The 22,869-nt window shown below is 47.7% G+C and overlaps 1 protein-coding gene across 3 annotated transcripts; it reads left to right on the top strand.

Moving 5' to 3' along the window:
• The first annotated feature begins 584 nt into the window (after nucleotides 1-584).
• URM1 (ubiquitin related modifier 1) lies at nucleotides 585-17,616 on the top strand. Of its 3 annotated transcripts, XM_054393508.1 has the most exons (6): nucleotides 585-626; nucleotides 3,284-3,354; nucleotides 15,593-15,674; nucleotides 16,653-16,701; nucleotides 16,970-17,100; nucleotides 17,373-17,616. In XM_054393508.1, exons 1-6 carry the CDS (start codon nucleotides 592-594, stop codon nucleotides 17,506-17,508), a joined length of 504 nt encoding a protein of 167 aa, XP_054249483.1. In that variant the 5' UTR covers nucleotides 585-591; the 3' UTR covers nucleotides 17,509-17,616. The 3 variants fall into 3 exon arrangements, with proteins under 3 accessions (XP_054249483.1, XP_054249486.1, XP_054249485.1); XM_054393511.1 differs by lacking the exon at nucleotides 16,970-17,100 and having other exon boundaries at nucleotides 17,373-17,476; XM_054393510.1 differs by lacking the exons at nucleotides 16,653-16,701; nucleotides 16,970-17,100.
• Nucleotides 17,617-22,869: the final 5,253 nt, after the last annotated feature.

Here is a 22,869-nt window from a genome sequence, read left to right on the forward strand (position 1 = left end):
AAACAAACAGGTGACAGATGTGATCCACGTTGTTTAATGCAGTGCTGGAAGATGCTTGGTGCCACGGGGTCGTGCTTGCTAGGAGAGGTTGCCTCAAGCAGACTCGCCACCTTCTCCATTGCACACAAGTGCCATCTGCCCTGGTGGCAAAAGAAGCTGCTGTTGCTCTCAGCCTGGCTATTTCTGCTTTCCCACTAAAAACTCAAATTAACTGTGAGGCTGTAGGTTGGCTTCTCTACTGCAAAATATCTGCTGCTGCCCCTTACCTTTGCACAGCTGAAACATTCTCAGCACGTCCAAAAGGGCTCTGTGTAAGGCAAGATGCGAACCTAATGCATAAACAGATATGTTACAGTTACATCGCCTGGTGTAAGGGCCTGCCCCTTCGCTGAGGGGTCTCCCAGGGACAGTCCAACCCGCTCTGCCCCGAGCGCCCGACGAACTCAGCGGGACCCCGCAGATACCGGGCCCACGGGCCCATGGCCGCCTCTTCTTCCCACTGTTGCCGGGCAACGCGGCGCGGCCGGAAGCTGGTGCAGTACTTCCGGCGCGCATCGCGCGCACCTCCTTTTCCCGCCCGCCGCTGTCAAGATGGCGGCGTCTGTGTCGCTGCAGGTGGAGTTTGGGTGAGCGCGGGCGGCGGTGGGGCTTGGGGATTTCAGTGGGGACCGGGGGCACGGGCGGGGGGCTAGGGTCGGGCTGGGCCGCTCGTTAAGACGGCTGTGGCTCGGAGGCGGAGCGGCTGTTCAGAGCAGCTTGTGGGGCTGCTTATTAGCTCGTCTGGGCCCGGGACCCGCCACGGTATGGGGCTTCGGGACTTCGGCCCGGAGTGGCGGTTGCAGCAGCTCCCGGTAACTAGCCGAGGTGTCAGGCGCTGGTGGGAGGGGCTGGGCACTACTGGTACGGTTTCCCACAGCGCTGCAGTTCGGCCTTGACCTGCTCAACGCTGCCCGGGCAGCGCGGTGCTGGGGCCAGGCTGCCGCTGCCTGCATTGCGTCGGAGTGGCGGGGCCTTGCCTACCGTCTGTGCGAGTGTCCTGCACAAGTTCTTGCATTTTCCCCTTTCAAACTTAAAAAAGAAAAATTAAAATTGTTTATTAAAAAGTTCCACTTGTTTTTCCACTTTTTTTTCTCTGTACACATATGTCTATGCGTGTGTGTATCAGCACACATTTTGTGTTTCAGTTATTCCAGTTTGGTGTAAAATAGATGGGTTCTTGCTTTGTGGAATTTCAGTTTTCAGGTCTTCCTTGCAGTCATATCTGCATTGCTAATGCCCTGGCTCTGGGAAATTGAAGTGTTTGCTGTGGAAATATGTGCATATTTGTGGAAATACTTGTGTAATTTTGTTAAAGCCTCCTTTTAGCAGGAGCTAAAAGACTACTGTTTATTTGCTTTTCCCCACTCTTTTACAAACACAGAAATGCCATAACCCTTTTAAATACTCTTCTCCTTAAGAATCCCTTCCTCAGTCTTTCCCAATTCCAGCTGCACTAACTCTGATTTTCCCAGAAGAGTGAGATGCATTTTTGCTTCCCTTGGAAATGCATAAATGAGCTCTCTATGTACAAATCACAGCTGAGTTCCCCACAGCTAGCACATTACAGAAGGACCTTATCTTGCAATCTACATTTCCCACTGTAACAAAGCGTGACCTTGTTTTCATTGCATAAAAAAATGTTTTTCATATAGTTGCTGTGACTTGTTCTCTCACATGAATCTCAGCTCATTTTAATAATTGCTGCTTCAATTTTCAGATAACTATTTTTTGTGAGCTGGTGGAAGAACACCAACAGAGTGCTCTTTAGGAGAGTTGCATATAAGTAATGCTGCTGAGGGCATAACAAGGGTTCTGTTGTGCTCTTCCACTGCAGAGCCAAGAAAACCCTGTGTGGCATTTTTAGATATTGAATTTAAATGATCTTAGTAATGTCTTTGTTGATATTTTGCTGGAGATTATCTGTTTTAAACACTCTTCTTTATTGTGTTGGTTTCCAAGGGATGTGAGGCACCAATAAGTGTCCAGAAAGTACCTTCATAAGAAAATTTTTCTGAAGTTTCTGTTTAAATTGGGAGAACGTTTTGTCGCAATTATATGCACTTTGAGAACAGATTGGTCATTTTTCTACCTCTGCTGAGCATCAAGTGAGTTGTTTTTTTTATGAGTTTCCCAATTGTTAAAGCTTTGGCCATCTGTTCAGTCTAGAATCAAGAGCTTATGCTATCTACTTCTGTATCCCCTATATTAAAGTAGCATTCCTGTATATTATCCATCTCCCTACTCACAAGGTTTGTAATCTAAGACTGACTTTGGGCTGACAACACCAGGAAAATGGATTTGTGTTTGTAAAGTTCAAGAATCTCACAATTGTACTTTTTCTGGAAAAGGAGAGAAGCTTGCTAAGGCTTGCAAAATGTGGCTACCAAATTTATCTTTTCTAAGAGACTACAGAGATTAGGTACAATTTAAATCCCATCTTTTTTGAGTGTGACGTCCAGCTCTTGTACTCACCAGGCTCTGCATATTTTGCTCACCCTGGATCTTTTCTGTGTGCAGAGGCCATCACTTAGTTACTTGCGACTAGACCCCCAGTACATCCTGAACTTCAGAAGTGGGATGTTCCTCAGGCTGTTCAGGGTTTACTTTTGCTTTAACTCGTCATCATTGTTGCTCTGTTTTGCTTCTCTCAGTGAAGTCCCTCCTGGGAGGGAATGCTTTGTAGTAAGTAGATCAAGAAAGGGTTGCCAGGACTCAAGGACTGCTGGCTTTGCAGCTGACTTGCAGGGTAACCTCACGTGAGTCATTTCCTCTCTCAAAAATAATAGAAGGTGGGGGAAATGTCTTGTGAAATGCCTCAAGACTTCTGGCTAAAAGGTGTCAAGGGACAAGCAATGTCAGATGTAGCATGATGGCTGTAACGTTGTTTGAACTGAGGCAGTGCCACAATCTGAAGGGAGTGGGAGGACGAGGCCAGAGGCTGCAGAGCAGTTTGTATGCATGGTGGGATGGGAGCCATCTTCCTGCTTTGTTGGGACAATGCCTGGCACTGTGGGCTTCTGGTCTGTAGTGGAGCCTCCTGTGTATGTTGGAGATGGGAGATGCCAATTTCCCCTACGAGCTTGTGGTCTGCAAGAGGGGAAAAAAAGACAAAGAGAATCCTGTGCTAAATATAGACTGTGTCATTTGTTTGCTCTGTTGTGACATCTATGTAAATCGCCTCTTTTGTACTGTCTTCCTTTTAACAATAAAGCACAATCTCAGTGGGTCATTGTTTTTATTTCAGAGGTGGTGCAGAACTCTTGTTTGATGGTGTCAAAAAGCATCAGGTGACTTTGCCCTGTCAACCGGAGCCTTGTGAGTATCAGAACCTGTTGGATAACTTAAAAGCATGGCAGCAAATGAAACAAACGTGGTTTGTACATGAGTTTCATTAGTTGGCAACAAGAATCAGTGTGTTTGAAAACTCTTTCAGGTATACCATGGATCAGGCAGCTTGATAGGTTAGTCGTCGGTTAGTCCTCAAAGTAAATACCGTCGGTTAGTCCTCAAAGTAAATACCAAGCAGAAATAGTCTGAGCATCTTTCCTGCCCTCTAAGCACTTGTGGACTGAGTCCTTCCTTAAGACTTTTGCCTCCTTCCTCCTGGATAGACAACAACCTCTGAATGTTGCTGTCAAGTCTGCACGTGTCTTGCTTGATACTTGAAATGGCAAATAACCTCTCTCCCTTGTTTTTTCTTGCCTGGCTTCCAAAAGGTACAGGTACCTGTCTCTGTGTGTTTGTATGTGGTGTATGGATACATGAGGATGTGTATAGCAGTGTAATGATGGATTTTATGTCCTCATTTGATTTTCAAGTAGATTTTATATTAACTGTGCAGCTGAAAATGGCATACCTAATGCTTCAACATGATGCTGGACATCCTGCACGTAGCTTTCCCTACAATAAAAAATAAGATGCTATTAAACTAAGGGCTTGAGTGTCTCAGCAATAGAGAGTCATAATCTGTGGTTTGTGATTTGGAGTATCAATGCTGAGAAGTGCTGCACAAACTCTGTTGTTCCTCCTTGTGTGTGCATACTTCAGTTTTTAGTGACTTCATTTTGCTGTTTTAAATTCTTCCAGCTAGATAGTAACACTCGATGCTGTTAGAGAATGGGGTTATAAACCAAAATAATACAAAGTGTCAGGGAATGTGAATAACTAAAAGCTCAAGAACAATACCATAAGCTGTGTGCTGTGGACATTCAGGCCTGAAATCTTCTTGCTGTGCCTGCAAGTAATTGGAGATTGGTAGAAACACTTTTCCATGCTTAGACATAAGTAAAAGTAATTCAAATATAAGAGGAGCACTGGAATAGTGTTATCCTGGGGTTAAGGACAGGGACTGGGGATCCAGAAATGTGACCCAATACTGATCTTTTTTGGTGCATTTAGTTGTGTTACTTAACTTTCCCTGTTGCTAGTGCAGTAGTAGTGATACTTTCATCAAATCACCAAGAGAATTTAGCATTAAATTCCAAAACTGTTAAAGCACTTAAGATCCTTAAATGGAAGATAGTAAAGAAATGCCAAAATGCTCACTTAGTGCATTTATAAACTTGGGGGCTAGAGCATAGCTTTCTTCAGTGTTCTGATAACCACTGCACTGGTGGTGTTGAAACCACCAGTGTGCTCCAGAAGCGTTTATTACATGAGATGTTAATTTCTGCCAGGGGAAGTGGGGGACTGTTACAGTGTGAGAGCTGAAATCCCCCTCCCACACTGACAATAACCAGGCTAGCTCAGTCTGGAAGCAAATGAAAGCTGTATTTACAGGCAAAACTACAATCTATGATGAAATGCAATGAATATGTACAAATATACGCTATTCACAACATTCACGAATATGTACAATGAACAGAAAAACACAACAAAGCCCCTCTGGCCCCAGAAGGGGCTGTGCTTCTTTTTCTTCCCCCTCTGCCCAGAGCAGGCAAGAGGGAAGAAAGCCAAGAAGCAGAGAGAGGTTTGTTAGACTTAGCTTGTCATGGTCAGTATGTGTGTTATCTTCAGCCAGAGAAGAAGGCAGACTGAGAGAAGACGGACTGCGAGACTGCCCAACTGCTCAACCTTGTTATGAGTAGTGATTCTTAAACATTTCTCTCTCTCCAATGGAAGGGTTTAGAATAATCATTACTTTGCTTTCTTACATCCGATAGTGATTTATTTACAGTCTTTTACTTTTCTGCTTGAACTTTATGAGAAGAAAAATTAAAGACAGTCTTAAAACCATCACAGGGACTGATATCAAAAGAACAATTTTTCTAGCCTGATCATTGTCAATGGTGCAGTTCTATGTGGCTTAATCCATTCCCACTTGAAGTTGCTGGGAAGGCTTCTGTAAACTTCACTAGGAACTGGATTTATCCTAAAGAATACATCTTTCCCTGAAGCTCTCTCTCAAATCTCAAAGTTCAAATTTAGGATTCTCCAGTGATTTATTCTGGATTAATCTAACACATTGCTCCCAACTTTTCACACTGCCTTGTTATTCAGATAATTCTATCCCTGTAATGAATATGGCAGAATGGACAGTGTACCTCCTTGCCAGCTCCCCTGGTCTGCAGCCTGCTGTTTTCATGTGCATCAAGTGACAGGGAGGTTCCAGTTTTTGGGCTGTTTGTGGATTGCAGTGGCTGAAGGGCAGGCACTGAACTGTGAGGCTTCCACCGTAATGACATTTACACTGAGCACAACGATGAGGTATGCAGACATGGGGTTAATGTCTGTCAGTAAATGGTTGCTGGAGACACCCTTCATAATATTTCCAGATGAGAATTACCTTGTAATGGCGAGAAATCAGTAGGAGCACATCAGAAACATAGGAATATGACTTTTGTTAAGGGCACGCAGATTTAAGTTGTTTCTAATGCCATGTATTTTCCTTATTCACATAAGAAAGTTTAATTCCCTTATCTGGGTAAATAAAGATGTATATTTATATATTGTGTTCCCTGCTCCCCTTCTGCAGCCAAAATTACAATTATTAGAGAAGTAAAATAGCTCAGTTCCATTTGGTGCATCTTTTGCTTACCTTACTCTATATGTCCATCGCTTAATACTCTGGGGAAAGATCTGTGGTGTGAACATCGCTTGAAGCCCTACACTTCTAACCCCATTTTTACTGATTTCATTAGCAATCAAGCGTATTTTTGGCTATTTTGGCCTGTCTTACCCACTCTTCCTTTCTCTCTAGGTTATTTTTGTCTTTGTCCTCCTTTTTGCAGAGCAGCTGCTTCTCTCTGGGACATTGGGCCCAGCTATATTGTTCAGGCACTTTTATCTGTATTCCAGAGGTGAGAGGAGGTGGGAAATTATACAAAGGAACACCAACAAATATTTATGTTAATAAAACAAGCTGTGCTCCAATGAATATGTGGTCAGTTCCTTTTTCCTGGTAGCAAGTGCTGGGTGGGAAGTAGGTGGGTTCCAGATCTAATTAACTTTTTCAAGATTTGATTCTCTGTCCCTTTTTGATACCTGGAGATGGGCTCCTGAAGGGATTAAGAAAGGCAGGAAGAGGGAACCTGCAAATGGGACAGGTGCAAGCCACAAGGGGTACAGCCATGTGGCAGGACCTATTTTTACTACCCAAGGGGCTTTTTGTATCCTAACATCAGTGAAAGAGCAGTGCTTCAATTCCAAAGCAGAGCTCTCTTAGCCTGCACGTTGAAGTTGCTGCCAGATAGATCACATCTGAAGTTCCTGTCTGCCTAGGTGCAGTGATGTGAGCCACACTTCACACAGGAGTGTGTACTCTTGCAAGCAGTTGCAGAAAGAATACCTCAAGTTCAGTGAGATTCTTGTCCCAAATTGCTGGCTGTTTTGATGACCATTGATAATGCTGTTAGAGGATCTAAAGGCATTAATGCCCTCTTGGCTTATTCAGCATAAAAACTGTGTGGGAGAAAGCAGCTGGGGGAGTAACGGTATTTGTCATATGGAGAGAGCATTGAATTGGCAGGGAAATCAACTTTATTTTCAAGCATCTAAAAAGCTATTAGAGACAATGGAGCATAAAAGAGAGAAACCCTAAATTAAAAACTGAAAATGCATTTGGCAGCTTCCTCCTAAAACTAGAGACAGTAATTTAACCAAGTGCTTCAGTAATCAAATAGATCATTGTGTGACTGCCCTGCAAGTGATGCTGTGGCTCCTTCCTCCATCTCGCTGAGACTCACAGTGGTGGATTTGTCTGTGGCTGTGCAGGTTGCAGGGACTCTGCTGGAAGGGCAGGCAGGCACTGCCTTCCTTTAACTCTTATAGTCATGTCGGGATTAGCTCAGTAGTGTCATGCAAATGAAGAATGTTTACAAAACCTCTCTGCTGTGCTTGATCTCTGTTGGGTGTTGTATGTGGAGGCTGGGGGTGTTTGTAAAGTCTCTGGCAGTTGTGCTGCAGGCAGCTGGCCTGTACTTTGAATTCCAGATTCTTGCAGGGTTTCAGTGATGGGACTCATAGTGTTGGTGCTTCAGCAGTGATCGCTTGGGCCCTCAGGAGCAATCAAGAATTCATTGTCTGTTTTGGCACTTATAAGTCTGGAAGGATATATTTTTTAATCAGTGTGTTTTGGTAATTGTTTGTGGTTTTACGTTTACCAAAACCCCAGGGGGAAAGCCTGTTGCTAAATAGGTCATTTTTAGAGGGAAAATTAAAATAATCTGCCAAGCGTTGCTTATGTTAAATCTCTGTAGAGAAGAGCATGGTCTGCTCCTCAAGAGCTTTGCATTCCAGGGGCCTTGCTGTGCATGGTATGGAGGACTGCGGGAGAGCTGGGGAGCACAGCATGGCATGTGGTCAGAGTTGCCTGGGGTGCTGTGCCAGAGCAAAGCCTAGAATCCAGAGCGGCAGTTGGCACTGGTTGCCTCCAAATGGCCAGTTCTATTGCTAGGTGTACATTGTAGTTCAGTTATTAATACTCTGGAATGCTTTCATTATTCCCTCTGTTATTCCTAACATTTTATAACTTGCTCCAAAGAAAACCTAAAAATGTATTGGGTAATGCAGAGACTTATTAGAAGAATGGCAAAAACCCCATAGCTGTGTGGAAGGATCTTGGGGCAATTGATCTGTTTGCAGTGGGTGGTGCTGCACACAGGTCTCTCAGGCCTCTGGAGTTATTCCCCTCCTTGCCTCTCTCTCTTAGGCAGGAAGTTCTGTATCTGTTGGCAGGATGAAAGAACTTAGTGGGTGACTCAGGGTGGGACCTCAGGCTGCACTAGCTCAGCCCTGGATCCCAGCTTCTCTTTCCAGCAATCAGTGCAATGTTGGGAGCCTGGCATGATGCTGCCCGGCTGCTGCTGCTGCAATCTGGCAGTCCCTGGAGCATTTGCAGTCCCGAGCCCTGGGTGTGAGATTCAGCACCGTGCTGTGTACACAGCTCCGGGTCACCATCCCAGCGAGGCCACAGAGAATGAGGCCTCCAGAGGGAACAGTGAGCTGAACGCACATCATGGCAGGAACAGTCCCAGCACTCTCCCGAGAGGCCTTGTGGGATCGGCTCATCCCAACTCATTGTGGAAGGAGCTTCACAGGCACCAAGACACCGGTTCTTCTGTGTGACCAAATCCCTTAGATAACAAAGCCTGGCTGTTCCACTCTCCTTCCCAGCCGCTGTATTGCAGTGCAGACACCTAGCAGGATAACCTTTCTGTGCCAGCTCCCCGCTCTGTTCTCTGTTTTTCTCTTGGTGAGATTTGCTGTGCTGACAGCACTGTTCGGAGGGTGGCAGCGGAGCAGGTCTGGAGAAGAGGATCCGGGCTCTTTAAACCGCTTAGCATGCGGTTCACACGGCTCCGGGCCAGCTGTTCCTTTCTCCTCCTGCCCTCACTCGCAGGAGCTGTTTGCTGAGCTCAGAGCTCCTGTGCAAAATTGCTTTTCAAAAGAGCCACTTTCTGCTTAATTAAACAATGAGCCTCCCTCCCTTTGCACATCTGTAAAGCTCTCTCTGCAGCCCCTTTATCCCACAAACTGCTCCATTCTTACCTCCATTCACTTGTAAATCTTACCCCCCTCTCCTCCACCCTGATCATCTCACTAGCCCTTTCTTTTCCCCTTTCAAGTAAGACTGAGGGGCTTGGAGAATCTGTGGGGGTGGCTGGGTTGGATAGACAGGGATGGGTTTAATGGTCCTTGCTGTATATGAAAGTCTAATAATAGCAAGGCAGATCTGAGAGTGAGAGGCGAGGGCTGGACTCTGCACGATTTCTGTGGAGAAATAAAATCGTGGCAGTTCCTGAGCCAAACTGAGATACTGGCTCATCTTAGTAGCCAGGCTGTGATGAGGGGTAAGAAGTTAACTTGAAGACGCTTTATGATCCAGCTGGCAGCCAGGGAGAGCCCAGCCTAGGGGATTCCCTCGGCCAGGCTGACAGCATGCAGGGCAGTACCAGGCTGCCAGGAAATCCCTCTGCATGCTGGCAGGAGTGGCCACCTTCTTCTAGGGTCTCACAGCAGCTGTGTGTAGTCTCTCTTGTAATGATGAATTTTTCCTTTTTAACCCTTGGTGTGTGTGCACAGGCATAAAAAACAGAGGTGGAATATCTTCTTTATCACTGAGAAGGACAGATTATAGCAAGGGTGACAAAATATCACCTAGCATAGGTTGATAGGGAGGAATAAAGAAATGGGAGTTTGGTGCATTAGCAGAAGATTTCTGACTGCAAAAACTATTAGACCATGGCACAGCCTCCTTGGGATTTGGTAGCAGATCTACATTGCTCAACCATCTTAAAGTCAGAGTGGGTTTAGTTGAGAAAACTCTGCACTGGCAGAGGAATAAATGCACAGGACCTGTTAATGAGGTGTTACTGTTAATGTCTGCCATTCCCAATCTGGCAATTTGCTGCTAGTGCCTTAGTCTTTGAGGCTCTCCCAATTCCTTCAGCAATTTTGAATGAGAAGCAAGACCCTGGGCCAGCACTATTGATTTGTGATCCTAATTAAAAGAGACAGTTTGGTGCACTGACATTTATTTGGGAGCTCCAAGTTGACAATAGTGTTGGGTGTTACGGGATTAGATGCTTTGACTTTGGAAACGAGTAGAGATTAGGTTTACCCTGAGAATCAACTTGGAGTGCTTTTTTGGTGGTTTTTTTTTTTGTTGTTGTTGTTGTTTTGGTTTTTTTTTTTTTTTTTGTCATGGGAGCTGATGGATCTGGAGGCTTCCTGATGGATAGCTAGTGGAATTGGAGATCCCTTGAACTTGTGTTCTTCTACCAGCAACCCATGGGGAACAGAAGATCCCACGCAGCTCCTTTCCATCTTGTGAGTGTTGTGATTAAAATCTCAGGGCTGAGAGTTGCTGGGTGATGGCTGAGATCTGAATCTTTGCTGCTAACAGGAGGGCTATGAAAGACCCTTGTGATACCTTCCTATTTTGTGGACACAAGAAAATGGAGAAAAGTGTTGATCTTCTAGCTGAGAAGTGAGAAAAAGATGTCATAACACAATTACAAGTTACAGATGCCAAGGTTTCAATGTCTTTTTGTAGCAGACAAGAGTAGAGGAGAAGGACAATTGGGATTGTAGTTAGCAAGTAACTTTTGCCCTAGTACTTAAATCACCGCCCACTCCAGAGAATGGCAGGATTGGCTGGTGCACTGGTCAGAGAAAATGGATTTTGCTCTTGCTGCAGAATTTTGCCTCATTGCTTACTGCGTGGTACCAGACCCATTTGCCTGTGACTCCATTTATATCAGCTATTCCAGGTCTCCTTCTGCAGTTTAGGGCACACTATCATCTGCTTTGTTGAATGACTTACGTATCAGATGGGAGACATAAGGAGTCTGAAGGATCCCTTAGGTCAGGTTTTGTAAGGAGCTCATTTAGAGAGCAGATTCCTGGAGGACCAGCAAATTCAAAAGCAGAGAGAAGGCATGCACCTGGAGGGGAGCAGGTATTGTGAGCTGGTTTTTCTGTTTTAAAAACAGAATGATGAAGCAGGGAAAGGGGCATGCAAATTGTCTTTCCATACGTTTCCATGCAGGCAGGGGGAATAATGGTAGAGGAACTGCAGGGATGGGGCTTTGTCATGGTTACAGGCCAGTGGCTGAGAATGTGGGTGGAGCAGCGCTCGTCCAGAGTTAGTGACCTCAGCAAATTGGAGCTCAGCCATGGTCAGTATGATAAATGATCTTATTCTGGGTCAAAGAAGTGGTACCCCACGGGGAGGTATCTGCAAGGCAGCCCAGGAAAGCACTGTGCTCTTGCAGCACTGACCCCTTAGTGCCCAGTGCTGCACTGATTGCGGACCAGAGGGGCTTGGCCATGGAACAGCCTTTAGAGGGTTCCCTGTTTCCCTGCAATAAGCTTCCTCATTCAGCAGCCAAGGCAAGAGTACAGAGTAATTACACCCTCTGGGTGCCCTTTGAGGCACTGTGTGCTTTGTGTGGGTTTCTGTGTGGATTTTAAGGCAGAAGACATGGAGGCGTCTGGTCACTGCATGTGTGTGTATGAATCTGTCAGTGACGTGTGCAGCCCCCTGGGAGCTGAGGGTGGTGTGTCTGTGTCCACTGCTGTTACAGCTGCACAAAATCCTTCTGTGTTACCAGTTCAGTGTGAGACCCTTCTAGTGCAACACCCAGACTGGTGTTTCTTATTCAAGGTACCTGGTTTCCCTCTGCACACAGTGAGTGTCCTCTTTGCAGAGTTAACCACTGATGAATCTGTCAGGCCTAGGAGGCTTTATTGAGCTAGGAAAGATCTATGGATTTCAGCTCTGGTTTTGAGGGTGCCAGTGAATCTCAGATCTTGTTCCAGGCAGTGCTAAAATAGAGTCTTAGATGCATTTCTTTTGTCAGGCTCTTTATCGAGGAACAGTTTGGGTAATGCAGAAGTTGAGGCCTTGGAGGACACACAAGGGAACTGAGCAGACTGTGCAGTTCTGTCTGCCACAACCAGAGGTGTTTATGATGCAGCTGGGCTGAAAACGAGCTGATGCTGTTGTGTTTTTGTATGCACACTCACTGCAGTTTTTGCATCCTGTCTACTTGTGAGACAAGCCAAAGACTTTGTGTCACCACAGGCACGCACTTCATTTTCCTGAGCTGCGTGGTTGAATTGGTTTGTGCCTGTATTGTCCATTTGAGCTCCCCTCTGTGCACTTGAACTAAGCACTTTTCTCAAATGTTTATCAGTTTTTCTTTTTTAAATTAACTTTAGTTTATTTTTCCTGAGAATTTTGGGAGATTTGGTGTCCTGTCAGCACAGGCAGCAGAAGCTGTGTCTGTACACAAACAACACAGGGATTTCCTACTGTATGCTTCAGTCCTTCCTTTGCAGTTTGGGAATATTTCAGTTTATTTGGCCAGTTTGCTCTTGCCTCTCTGCCAGTGGTGCTGATGGTGAGGGCAGTCAACGATGATTAGAGTGGACTTTTTTGGTGTGGATATTTGCTTCCTCTGTATGAAATAGAGGCGGCTACTGAAAGGATTTCAGAGCAGCTGTACAGCAGTGATAAAAATGGATCACTACTGTGATGAGCTGGAGCTGGATGTGAGAATGAAATTGTGTCTTCTCAGCTCTCACCTGTACCTCACTCCTGGGCCAAAATACAGAGCTGCTTTTGCAGAAATATGGCAGCAGGCTTAGTACAACTGTGCTCCTGCAATTTCTGTGCTGGGAGCCAGCATCAGAACCAACACCAGTGTGCAAGGACTGCATCGCAGCCACCGTTTCACTTGTCAGTGGATGTGGAACCTGACCAGGCTGTGACGATTTTTTTCCCTTCTCCTTCCTTACTGTAGAGGCTCTGCTCTTTGTGTAGAAATCCTTGGCCCAGGGAGCTGGAAACCTGTGGAGACCTATGGCTTAGTGTCAGAAAGAAAATTTCTTAGGAACACTGTGTATGTCAAGTGTAAGAGATAAGTAATTGTGTTATAATTCACCTCTTATTATTTCCATCATGTTACCACACTGAGCCCTTAGCTGTTGCTTGCTGTTTGAGGCACTGAGCTGCAAGATGGCTTCTCCCCAAACCACTCGCAGTGGAAGGAATTTTGTTTCTTTTCAATATCTTACTTATGAGAGGTGGGTTTGGTGTGGCTCTGGTCATTTTTCATCCTTTATAATTTATTTTTTCTAGTAATATCGATGTTTAGAATGTAGAGATGTGAAGGTGGGCAAAGATATCCAATGCTGAAAAGGCAGCCAAGAGTATCATGTCTTAAGGCTAGCTTCAGAGAAGGGATCTTTGGTTACCACTCAGAGCAGGGAAGCTCCAGGCTGCATCGGGTATCAGTTTTTTTCCTACTGTCTCCGTTCTTAAGTAAGTATGAACGTGACTTCTGGGGAGGAGTAAATTAATGTAGGTACAGGTGGAGCTAAAAATAACATTTAATATGGAAGTAGGGGTGATGGAGTCTTCCAGCTCAGCCTCAAATAAATCAGTCCCCTCACTCTATCATCCAAGCTGCTTCTAGGTGGCTGCCTTTTATCCAGCTGGTACAGAGTGATTCTGTTTAAATGATCTCTCCTGAAAGGTCCCAGAGGAAAGGGCTGCTTATTCCTCACCAGGAGAATGGTATATGGCACAGTTCATTGTTGTGTGCCCTGCTGCAACTGCATAAACATGAAACAGCTCACAGGCGTTGCTGCGGTGGGACTGGTGTCCTCTTGTGCCCCCTGCCCCTCTCCTGAAGGCTCCTCTCCATCTTTCTTCCTCTCCAGCTTTCATTTCTTACTGATGGAGAGCAGAAGCTGTTTGGGTGTGAGATCCTGAGGGCTTGATGCTGCAGCAGTGTTTTTCAGGGGCAGGCAAATGTGGTTAACTCTTGTGGTGGTGCTGGCTGGCTGGTGTGCTGTGTGTACATCTCCTCAGTGTGCTCACAGTCCATGCTGCATGTTGCTAGGAAGGCAGCACAAAATGCTCTATTTTGTGTCCTTAGCTTTGTGTCAGTACAAGAGAGCCATGGGTTGGCCCCAGGCAGGTGACCCAGCTCACTGGGCAGTTCTGAGGCACAAAGCAGCTCTTTTTACCCTGATCAGAGTGACCCAGTGCTCAGAGGCAGCAATACCTGTTGTGTTCTGGGCAGGCTTGCAGTGGGACTGGTGTGTTGAGGGTCAGGCTGTCATCTGGAGTTACTTATGCCCTGGGCAACCAGGGGGCAACAGAGGGAATATCCCCCTCCCCTTTTCCCTAGGAAAAGAGGCTCCCGTCTGCTGCGATCTAGCATTGCCTAGTTGATGTGCAGCTGCCTAAGCCGGCCCTGTTCATCCTTGGTGTGACAGAAGCCATGCGGGTAATATTATTCAGAAGAGCCCCAGCTCTGCTCTGGATAGTGTCTGTGATGCGATAAAATCCTGGGGTGAGGAAAGGACTGACATGAGACACAACATGTGCATTTATTTTTGCTGATCATGAGGCAAATGTGTGGAACTGCATGTGGAATTTGATTTTTAGCTCCGAGAGGCATGTGTTTAGAGGTTCTCTGTACCTACAGCAAGGTTGCCACACATGAGACAGACATGGGAGTGCATCCTGCCATTCCTGCTCATCCTGTGGCAAGGCTTTAGCCCTCCATGGTGGATTTGTGCTTCAGAAAGCTTCCTCGTACCTTGAAAACAAACAAGAATCTTTTGGGGCATTCAAAAGGATGTTTAAAGTAGGCCCAGGAGAATAACTGATCATGGATTCAGGATGATGAAGTGTTTTGTGGAATGGTGAAATATGGAGGCAAATGCAGAAGAAATCCACATTGCAATTTGTCAGCTTCTCTAAACCCTGTAATGGATTATTCCCCCCACCTCTGTTGCGTCTCACCTCTCCAATAGGAAATTAACTGATGCTATCACTAAAGAAATTGTTTTTGCCTCACAAAGTAAAATTGATACTATAAAAACCCACCAGCAGTGTCTCCTCCTCCTTTTACATGAAGACAAATCCTTCCTGTCACCTACTGAAATGGAAAGATAAAGGCCAGGCTTTAATAAAGAAGCTGTAAAGGCCAAGTGAGGCTGGGTGCGGTGTGGGGAAGGCACCGCAGCAGAAGCATGGTGCCTAGGGACAGGGGAGGTGTCCAGAGTGCAGCTGCTGTGGCTGCAGCCTTCCTGCATGTTTGGTGTGTGGCCATGGACACAATGGTGCCCCAGAACATGTCACCAGGAGCTTTTGCTGGTTTGGTAATATGTCTGCCTTTACTCCCTTCAGGCTTTTAGGCTTGCTTGTTCAGACTTTTAAAATCGTCAGTGTGTTAGGCTATGAGGGAGCGCATGGGATGTGGGATATGTTACAGACATCTTAACACCAGCAATCTCTGCTGGGCTGGCACTTTAGCAGGAATTGCATTCATTTTTTTGTAGGATGCTTTTTCTGTGGGAAAACCTCTTCTACCTCAACCATGGAATTTGGGGCAGAGCTCTGAGCTCCCTTGAGGCAGGGCTGTCTGTTAGGTGCTGCTAAGGGACAGTCCTGTTAGTTAGTTCCTTTGACTGGAGGTTTGCAGCTGCTCCTGTCCATGCTGCATGTTCCTCATCTGCTTTTTTTGTGGATAAAAAATGCATCTGTTTTGGCATCATCTAGTTTGTAAACTGGTGCTCTGTCTCCTTTCAGGGGATATCAGAAACTTGCTGAGGTGGATCAGACAGAATCTGTTGAAAGAACGACCAGAATTATTTATGCAAGGGGAATCTGTGTAAGTACAGCTGTTATGAGTCCTGCTTGTGCTTCCCTGTTGATTGCCATGTTTGGGGCACATCTTTCCTGTCAGTTGCAAGGAGCAAGTTAATGACCATGAAAATACGGTATTTGCTAAAATGGTAATGGGAGGTGTCCCACACTGCACCTCACCCTGTCCTTTGTAGCCCTCACCTCAAATCTTTAAATTCTAAACGTGAAGCAGGGCCACTTATACTTCGTCTCCATTGTCACCTGGAACCACGCAGTGCACGTCTCCTCAGTTCTAGGAGTTTTAGCATCTCTGTCCATTCCTTGCTGTCATCATCTGGGGCTGAAGCAGTCACTCAGAGAAATGGCAACAAATACTTCATCTGGGAAATTTATTTTTATTGTCAAAATGGGGTCAACCTCTTGGAGGGGGGGAAAAAAAAAGCCAAGAGAAATGGAGCAGAGTGAGCTGTGCAAGCCATCCCTGACTGCAGAGTGGCGCTGGGGTTGCTAACATTTGTCACAGATCTTTGTGAACTGAAGCATGTGCCAGGTCCCCTGGTAACAGGAAAGACAATTGCAGCACACTGAAGATCAAACAGGGGGAATCCCTTTGCCTATAATCAGGGGCTTGGAGTGGATCCCAGGTGTTAAGTGCCTTTACTAGGGGCACCAGAATTTCTTTCCCTACCTTCACACCAAACTCTCTGTGCTCAGCTGTAGTGCGTGGGTTTTAATTACCTGGCTTTTCTACCTCATAGAGAAATGTGGTTCTCTCAGAGCATCCTCAGGAATGGAGCATTTTGATTCAAATGAACTTTGAGATTGCTCCTGCCTCCCCTTTATTTGATCGAGGAATGGCACAGACTGTACCTGTTTCGGGCTCCATGCTGGGATTCCTTCTTCTCTTTGGCTTTAAAGGCAGCCAGCTTGTGATCTGTAGCATGTTCTTAACTATTGGGGAAGCTTTTTAGCAACCTTGTATCCTAATGATTCTGTTCTACAGGAGGCCAGGAATTCTGGTGCTCATCAATGATGCAGACTGGGAACTAATGGTGTGTACTCCTTCAGTTTGACTTTCTTCACCAGTTCTGTAGTTGCTCTTAGAGAAGCTGTTCCTGATTCTCTCCCCAGGTGAAACATTCCTTATTTGAGGGGGAAGAGGCAGGTGGGGATCTCTCTCCCAGTATTGTATTGTGGCTGCTGGAAGCCTGGAGCTTTTCTCTAGCCTGCTGAATCTTGTCAGCCAGACGGTGTCTGAAGAGAGATCACCCATATTCCCTGGCCTCTGGCAAAGGACTTCACACCTCTGTCTGCCAGCAGGTCTCCTTGACGTGTAGTTTCATGGCACCAAGCAGTTTCCCAGCCCCAAGCAGAGCCCCTTTGCTAGAGCAAGATGGTACCACAGCAGGTGATGGCAGCCCTGGGGAGATTTCTGCCCAAACAGGCAACTGGTAAATCTCTTTTCTTCTCAGCCCACTGCTGTTCCAAGACAAAAAACAGCCCCAACGATTTTCCTGCTTCAGGCAATGACCTGTTCTGTCAAACCCCTGGTCCAGAAAGAAGCGTGGGATGATGCTGATCTCTCACCTTTTCTTCTATTAGGATGAAAACATCAGTTCTGCTCTCCCTAACACTCACCATCTTTTCATGAGCTGTTTTCTCTTTGCAGCTAGTACTTGGAAATGAAATTTAAAACACTTTTGATTTTGGTCTTGGCCTGCAGGGTGAGCTGGATTATAAACTCCAGGACCAGGATAATGTTCTTTTCATCTCGACGTTACATGGTGGGTAAACTTGTGGAAAAACAAGAGGATGTAAATCCAGATCCCTGGGCAAAAAAAATGCAAACAAAAAAGTAAACCCAGCCAAACCTCTGCTGAACTGCCTATGCCTGGTCTCTGCACCTCCCCACCACATTCACTTGTTACTACAGACATTCAAATAAAGTCTTGCCAGCACGTGGCCTGCTGTCCACCACAACAACATCCATCTTTGGTCCTTATTTCACCTCTCCTGACTGCACTTCCAGGTACCCTAATGAGCGGAGTGCACCTGCAGTGTTGTAGGACTTTGTTTTTCCAAGACAGAAGGAGAAGTGCTGCAGCTGGAGTAAGATGGTGTGTCTTTGTAGGCACTGATGCATTCTGGGTGGGTTGTGACTGTTTGGGGGCAAGGCTGAGGTTTCCAGCTGCCTTAGTGCTGAGAACTGGGATTCTTTTAATACAGTACTTAGTGTCGATACAGTCTGTGCACCAGCCATGGGAAGACCTGGAGTGCAAGAAAATAAAAGGTTTCTTCACTGGCTTTTCTGGGAGGCAGCAAACATTACAACTTCAGAGCTCTCTCTGTTGTGACATTCCACTTGCCATGACACATATTTATGGGAAGTGGGAGAAAAGTAGGCTTTTTTGTTTGTTTGTTTTTTCTGATGCCTTATGCCTCTTTCCTGAGCTGAGGCAGGGTGAGCCCATGAACAATACAAATTTTATAACTATTTGTTTGGAGGAGAAACAAACCTATGTCTGGCCTGAGACAGCACAGAGTAAGGGTGCTCACTTTCTGTTGCAATGCACAGAAGGGATCAGCCAGCACTGTATTCTGTGCAGGTGAGGAGCTGTGTTGCTGCAGCCTGACAGGAAGAGCTGGGGCAGGTGATGGACTGTTAAACTATGGAGACCCTGGGAAAAAAAAAGTCATTTGGCTTTTAACTCTTTCCATCAGTGGGAGGGGGAGGCTTCTGGCAATGTGTCCTGGGGAAGTCCTGTGAGAGCAGCAGAAGTGGGTGTGTGCAGCTCTGCTAGGGCATGGATCCTGTTCACTTTCCAGAAGTTTCCTCAGACAGATGGACTGGCCTGGAAGGCCGTGGCAAGAGTACAAGGAGAGGGGCAGAGAGGATAGCATTGGCACCAACAAGTCCAAAACATGCATGAACTTCTAGGAGTGTCCAACCAGGGTTTGTCCTTCCTGTGCTCCCTCATGCCCTGCTCACCAGCATTTTGGCATGGCTTTGGCACCATGTGGTGGTCCTTGGCAGCAGAGGGCTCGCCAGTGCTGTAAACTTGGTGCACATCTCAGAGCTGATCTGCATCATGCGCTGCTCACTCTGTCCTTAGTCTCCAGGAGCTGCTTGAGGAGGAGCTGGGAGGCAGTGAGCAGTGCAGTCACCAGCCCCTGCTCAGGCAGCATGGCCTGACACCCCCAGGGCTCTGTACCAGGCACCCAACACTCCCAGGGCTCCGTATCGGGTACCTGACACCCCAGAGCAGCTCTGTACGTGGCACCTTTCCTGTTCTGTTTGACATGGAGGGAGTGCCAGAGTCATTCCTCTGTCTAGCTTTTCCAGTGACTCCTCTTGCCTTACACCCCACAAGGTGCATAAAGAAAGCACACACAGACTGTGATAGTGCTGCATGCAAGAAACACCGACTTCAAACACACTGCTGATGGCAAACCAATATTCAGCTTTTTCCAAATTCAGCTGCAGTGACTTGAGTCCAGCTTGCACTATTTGTAAGTGAGGTGAATGGACCAAAGGCCCCTTTCTATCTTGAGTTCAGTGATTAGCTTTTCTGGACTTGGGGAGCGGAGGGGGGATTCCAAAGTGATGGAACTGGCTGAAAAACAACAAGCATCTGTGGTGTGCAGCTTGAAATGGACTCAGACCAAGTGGGAAAAGGCAGGTTCATCTCCAGTGTGGCTGCCTGCCCTACTCTATACTGAGTTTGTGCCTTAGGCTTCTTACCCCCCCCACAGCCATTTGCTCATAAGATGAGTTCCTTCCCTGGGAGGTGTTATTCCCCCTGTAAAGGCAGACCCAGATGGCTTCACTCCTGCCGTAGTAAAAGTTGCCAGTCATTGGGGGGAAAAAAAATAAAACAAAACAAAACCCCAAACCTAGAAATGGGAAGATGAGAGAAGCCAGGGCAGCAAGGAGTGGTACAGCAAAATCCTGTAACAACAAAAACAAAAGAAGTTTCTGAAATAAAACCCGTTTGAAACATTTTCTGCCTCCAGCTTTGTCCTGGATAGGCTCCTGGTGAAATTTTGCACGGATTTTGTAATGCTTCCCTCCTCCTGCCGGGTTTCCTTGGCAGCCCCGGCCGAGTCTCTGGCTAGCTTGCTCATAAAGGCTCTCTGTTCAGAGCCTTTCACCCGGCCTTGGTTTCGAGGGGAACCCGGGGCTGCCGCAGCCTTCGGTGCCGTCCCGTTCCAAGCCCCGTCGGGGCGGGGAGGTCCTGTCTCCGCAGCTCCCGGACCAGAGAACCCGGGACTGGACCAGTCTCTGCGAAGTCTGCCCAAGGCCCGAGCGGCGGGGACGGCTCTCGGCGGAGATCCGGAGGCCTGGGCGAGCCGAGGGCTGCGGCAGGAGGATTGTGTCCCGGCCGGCGGGGCCGTCGGTGCAGAGGGATCCCCGGTACCGAGGTGTCCCTGTCGTGCCCCAGGCTCGGCTGCACACCTAAATGTATTAAATGTAATTACCCCGCAATTTTAACAATAAATAAATACCAGGAGGATAAGCCGGGACGTGGCCGAAGTGCCTGGCTACGCTTGGCTCCGTCCCCGCCGCCCACGGCAAAGCACCGTAGCCCCCTGTTTGGACCCTCCATCTCTGCCTAATTCTTGCCCATTCCGGTGAGGATCCGGACGATATTTGACGCATTAAAATTGACCCCCCCACACACCCCGGTAGAATTGAGCTGTGCGGAGCCGCCGGCGGCGTTTTATTCAGTTTCCCTGAAATGCTCCTTAAGGCTTCCCTGGGCTGCAGCAGATTACCTTGTAGTGCCCCGAGCCCGGGAAGGTCCATTCCTCTTCCTCCGCCCCAAAGCACCTTCCTGGAGCCCATCTGGTAGAGGTGAAATCTCTGCTACAGATGTCCAGACACAATTCTTGGTTCGTACGGCTCCATCGCACAAGAATTGCGTTTGGACAATCAGGAGCGGAGATTCCCGTCCCGGGCTCGCGGCATCTTCCAGGGTGAATCCGGCTGAAGCCTGGAAAACAAGGACACAGGGGGCACCGATCCGATCCGGCTGCCTGCGGCTTTCCGTGCCCATTTCCCGCGCCCCGGCCCTGCTGAGCCGCTTCTCCGGTCACGACAAGTTTCTACCGCAGCCGCCGCGCTTTGCATCCCAGTTTCGATTTAATGGCACCGCAAGGGGTTTGATTTTATCAACTCAGTTCCTATCCTTCCGGGGTGGGGGGGGGTGGGGGCGGAATTTCAGCCCTTAAAAACGAACAATCAAACAAAAAAAAGAGAAAGAAAGAAAAAAGAAAAGAAAAGAAAAGAAAAGAGAAAAAAGAAAGAGAGAAAAGAAAGAAAGAAAAGAAAGAAAGAAAAAGAAAAAAGAAAAAGAAAGAGAGAAAGAAAGAAGGAAAGAAAGAAAGAAAGAAAGAAAGAAAGAAAGAAAGAAAGAAAGAAAGAAAGAAAGAAAGAAAGAAAGAGAAAGAGAAAGAAAGAAAGAAAGAAAGAAAGAAAGAAAGAAAGAAAGAAAGAAAGAAAGAAAGAAAGAAAGAAAGAAAGAAGAAAGAAAGAAAGAAAGAAAGAAAGAAAGAAAAAGAAAGAAAGAAAGAAAAAGAAAGAAAAGAAAGAAAGGAAAGGAAAAAGAAAGAAAAAGAAGGAGAAAGAAAGAGAAGGAAAAAGAAAGAAAAAGAAGGAAAAAGAAAGAAAGAAGGAAAAAAGAAAAAAAAAAGACAGAAAACGAAAACCAGCGCTCCATCCCCGCTGGAGCAGCCCCAGTGGAGCGTGGCTCGGTGCGGCGGGGCTGACAGTTGCCAAGGGGCTCGGTACCTCCGGCAACCCTGAGGCTCTCCGGGGTGATACCTCGGGGTTGCGGGCACAGAACCCCGGCCCCGCGCTGTGTCCGCCGCCGTTCCTGCCGTGAATTCATCAGTTCCAAGTGGATTGCCCGTAAAATTCAGGCACTTTGAAAATCCGCCGAAATTTATGAATACTCAACTAGGGGGAAAAATATTAATAATAAAGAAAAAAAGGAAAAATCCAGGCTTGTCTCCCAGCCCCTTCTCACCGACCGGCTCCCACGAAGTTGGGAACAAATCCCCCCTCTCCAGCCAGGTACAATCCCGGCCCGCTGCCTGCGCTTCCCCCGCCAGTGCTGGTAGCCGTGTCCGCCCCACGGCGGCGCCGGGCAGGTCCCCGCCAGAGAAGGTCTGAGAAGACGGACAGCGGCGGACCCCCAGCTGCTCGAGCTGCCCTCCGTCCCGGCAGCTTGCGGGGGCTCAGAGTTTCCACGGAGCGCGGAAAGTGCGCTCTCGCGGGGGCGGAGCGGGCTGCCCTCGGGGCTCGGCCAGGCACAAGGCGAGGTTACCGCTGCACCTGCCGCTGGTCCCGAACCCAGCCGAGCCGCCCGTGCTTCTCTGTCCCCTCTTCCTCCAAGCCGTATCCACCCGAGAGGGTCCCAAATCCGCCCGGGAGGGATGCGCACACCGGGGCTCTGCGGGCTGCGCCGGGGCCGGGCAGGGCTTTTACTTGAACGGCACAACAATAAATGTGTTGCGGAGCCGGAGAGAAAAGAATGGGGATGACCTTCAATTGGTACTGGATTTGAATAACACCACGGGGTGATAAATGCCCATTGTGTTTTAGGAGTAATGAATCTCCACTGTCTCTATAGCACAGAAACAGCAGCTGCAACCTGGAGCCAGCCATCTCTTAAAGACACAGCTCCCAAACCCCAGTCCCTGGGCTGGCTCGGCCTGGCCTGGAGCTCCGCGTCCGCCAGGGTCCGGTGCTCGAGGGCCCGAGGTGCGACATGGATCGGAGTCCTGGTGTCTGGTCTCGGCGACGGCCGGACTCGACCCCATTCAGGATTACTTGGGTTCCCCCGCCGATGCCATCGGGAAGGACTGAACTCCCCTCCCAGCTCGCTCTAGTCCCCCTTGGGGACCCCCCTCCCGGTCCTGCTGCCGCGGGAATGGCACTGCCCGGGTCCGTTGTGGGGTGTGGGGTCACCTGCACCTCACCCCGACCGTCCACGGCATGGAGAGTGCTGCGGGTAAATAATGCTCATTGTTTCCCTTTGATGAATGTTACCGGCTTGCAGCTGCGGGCTCCGGACGGGGTAAGGCGGGACATCGCCTGCTTCTCCCTGCCCGGGGGCCTCCCCAGCCACAACCTGCCAGGGGTCCCCGCAGCCGCGGGGCCGGCGCCGGCTATCACCTCATCACTGCCTGCCACCACCCTGGGTGTTACTTAGGAT

Source organism: Indicator indicator, chromosome 28, assembly GCF_027791375.1.
Source record: "Indicator indicator isolate 239-I01 chromosome 28, UM_Iind_1.1, whole genome shotgun sequence".
NCBI classification, from domain to species: Eukaryota; Metazoa; Chordata; class Aves; order Piciformes; family Indicatoridae; genus Indicator; species Indicator indicator.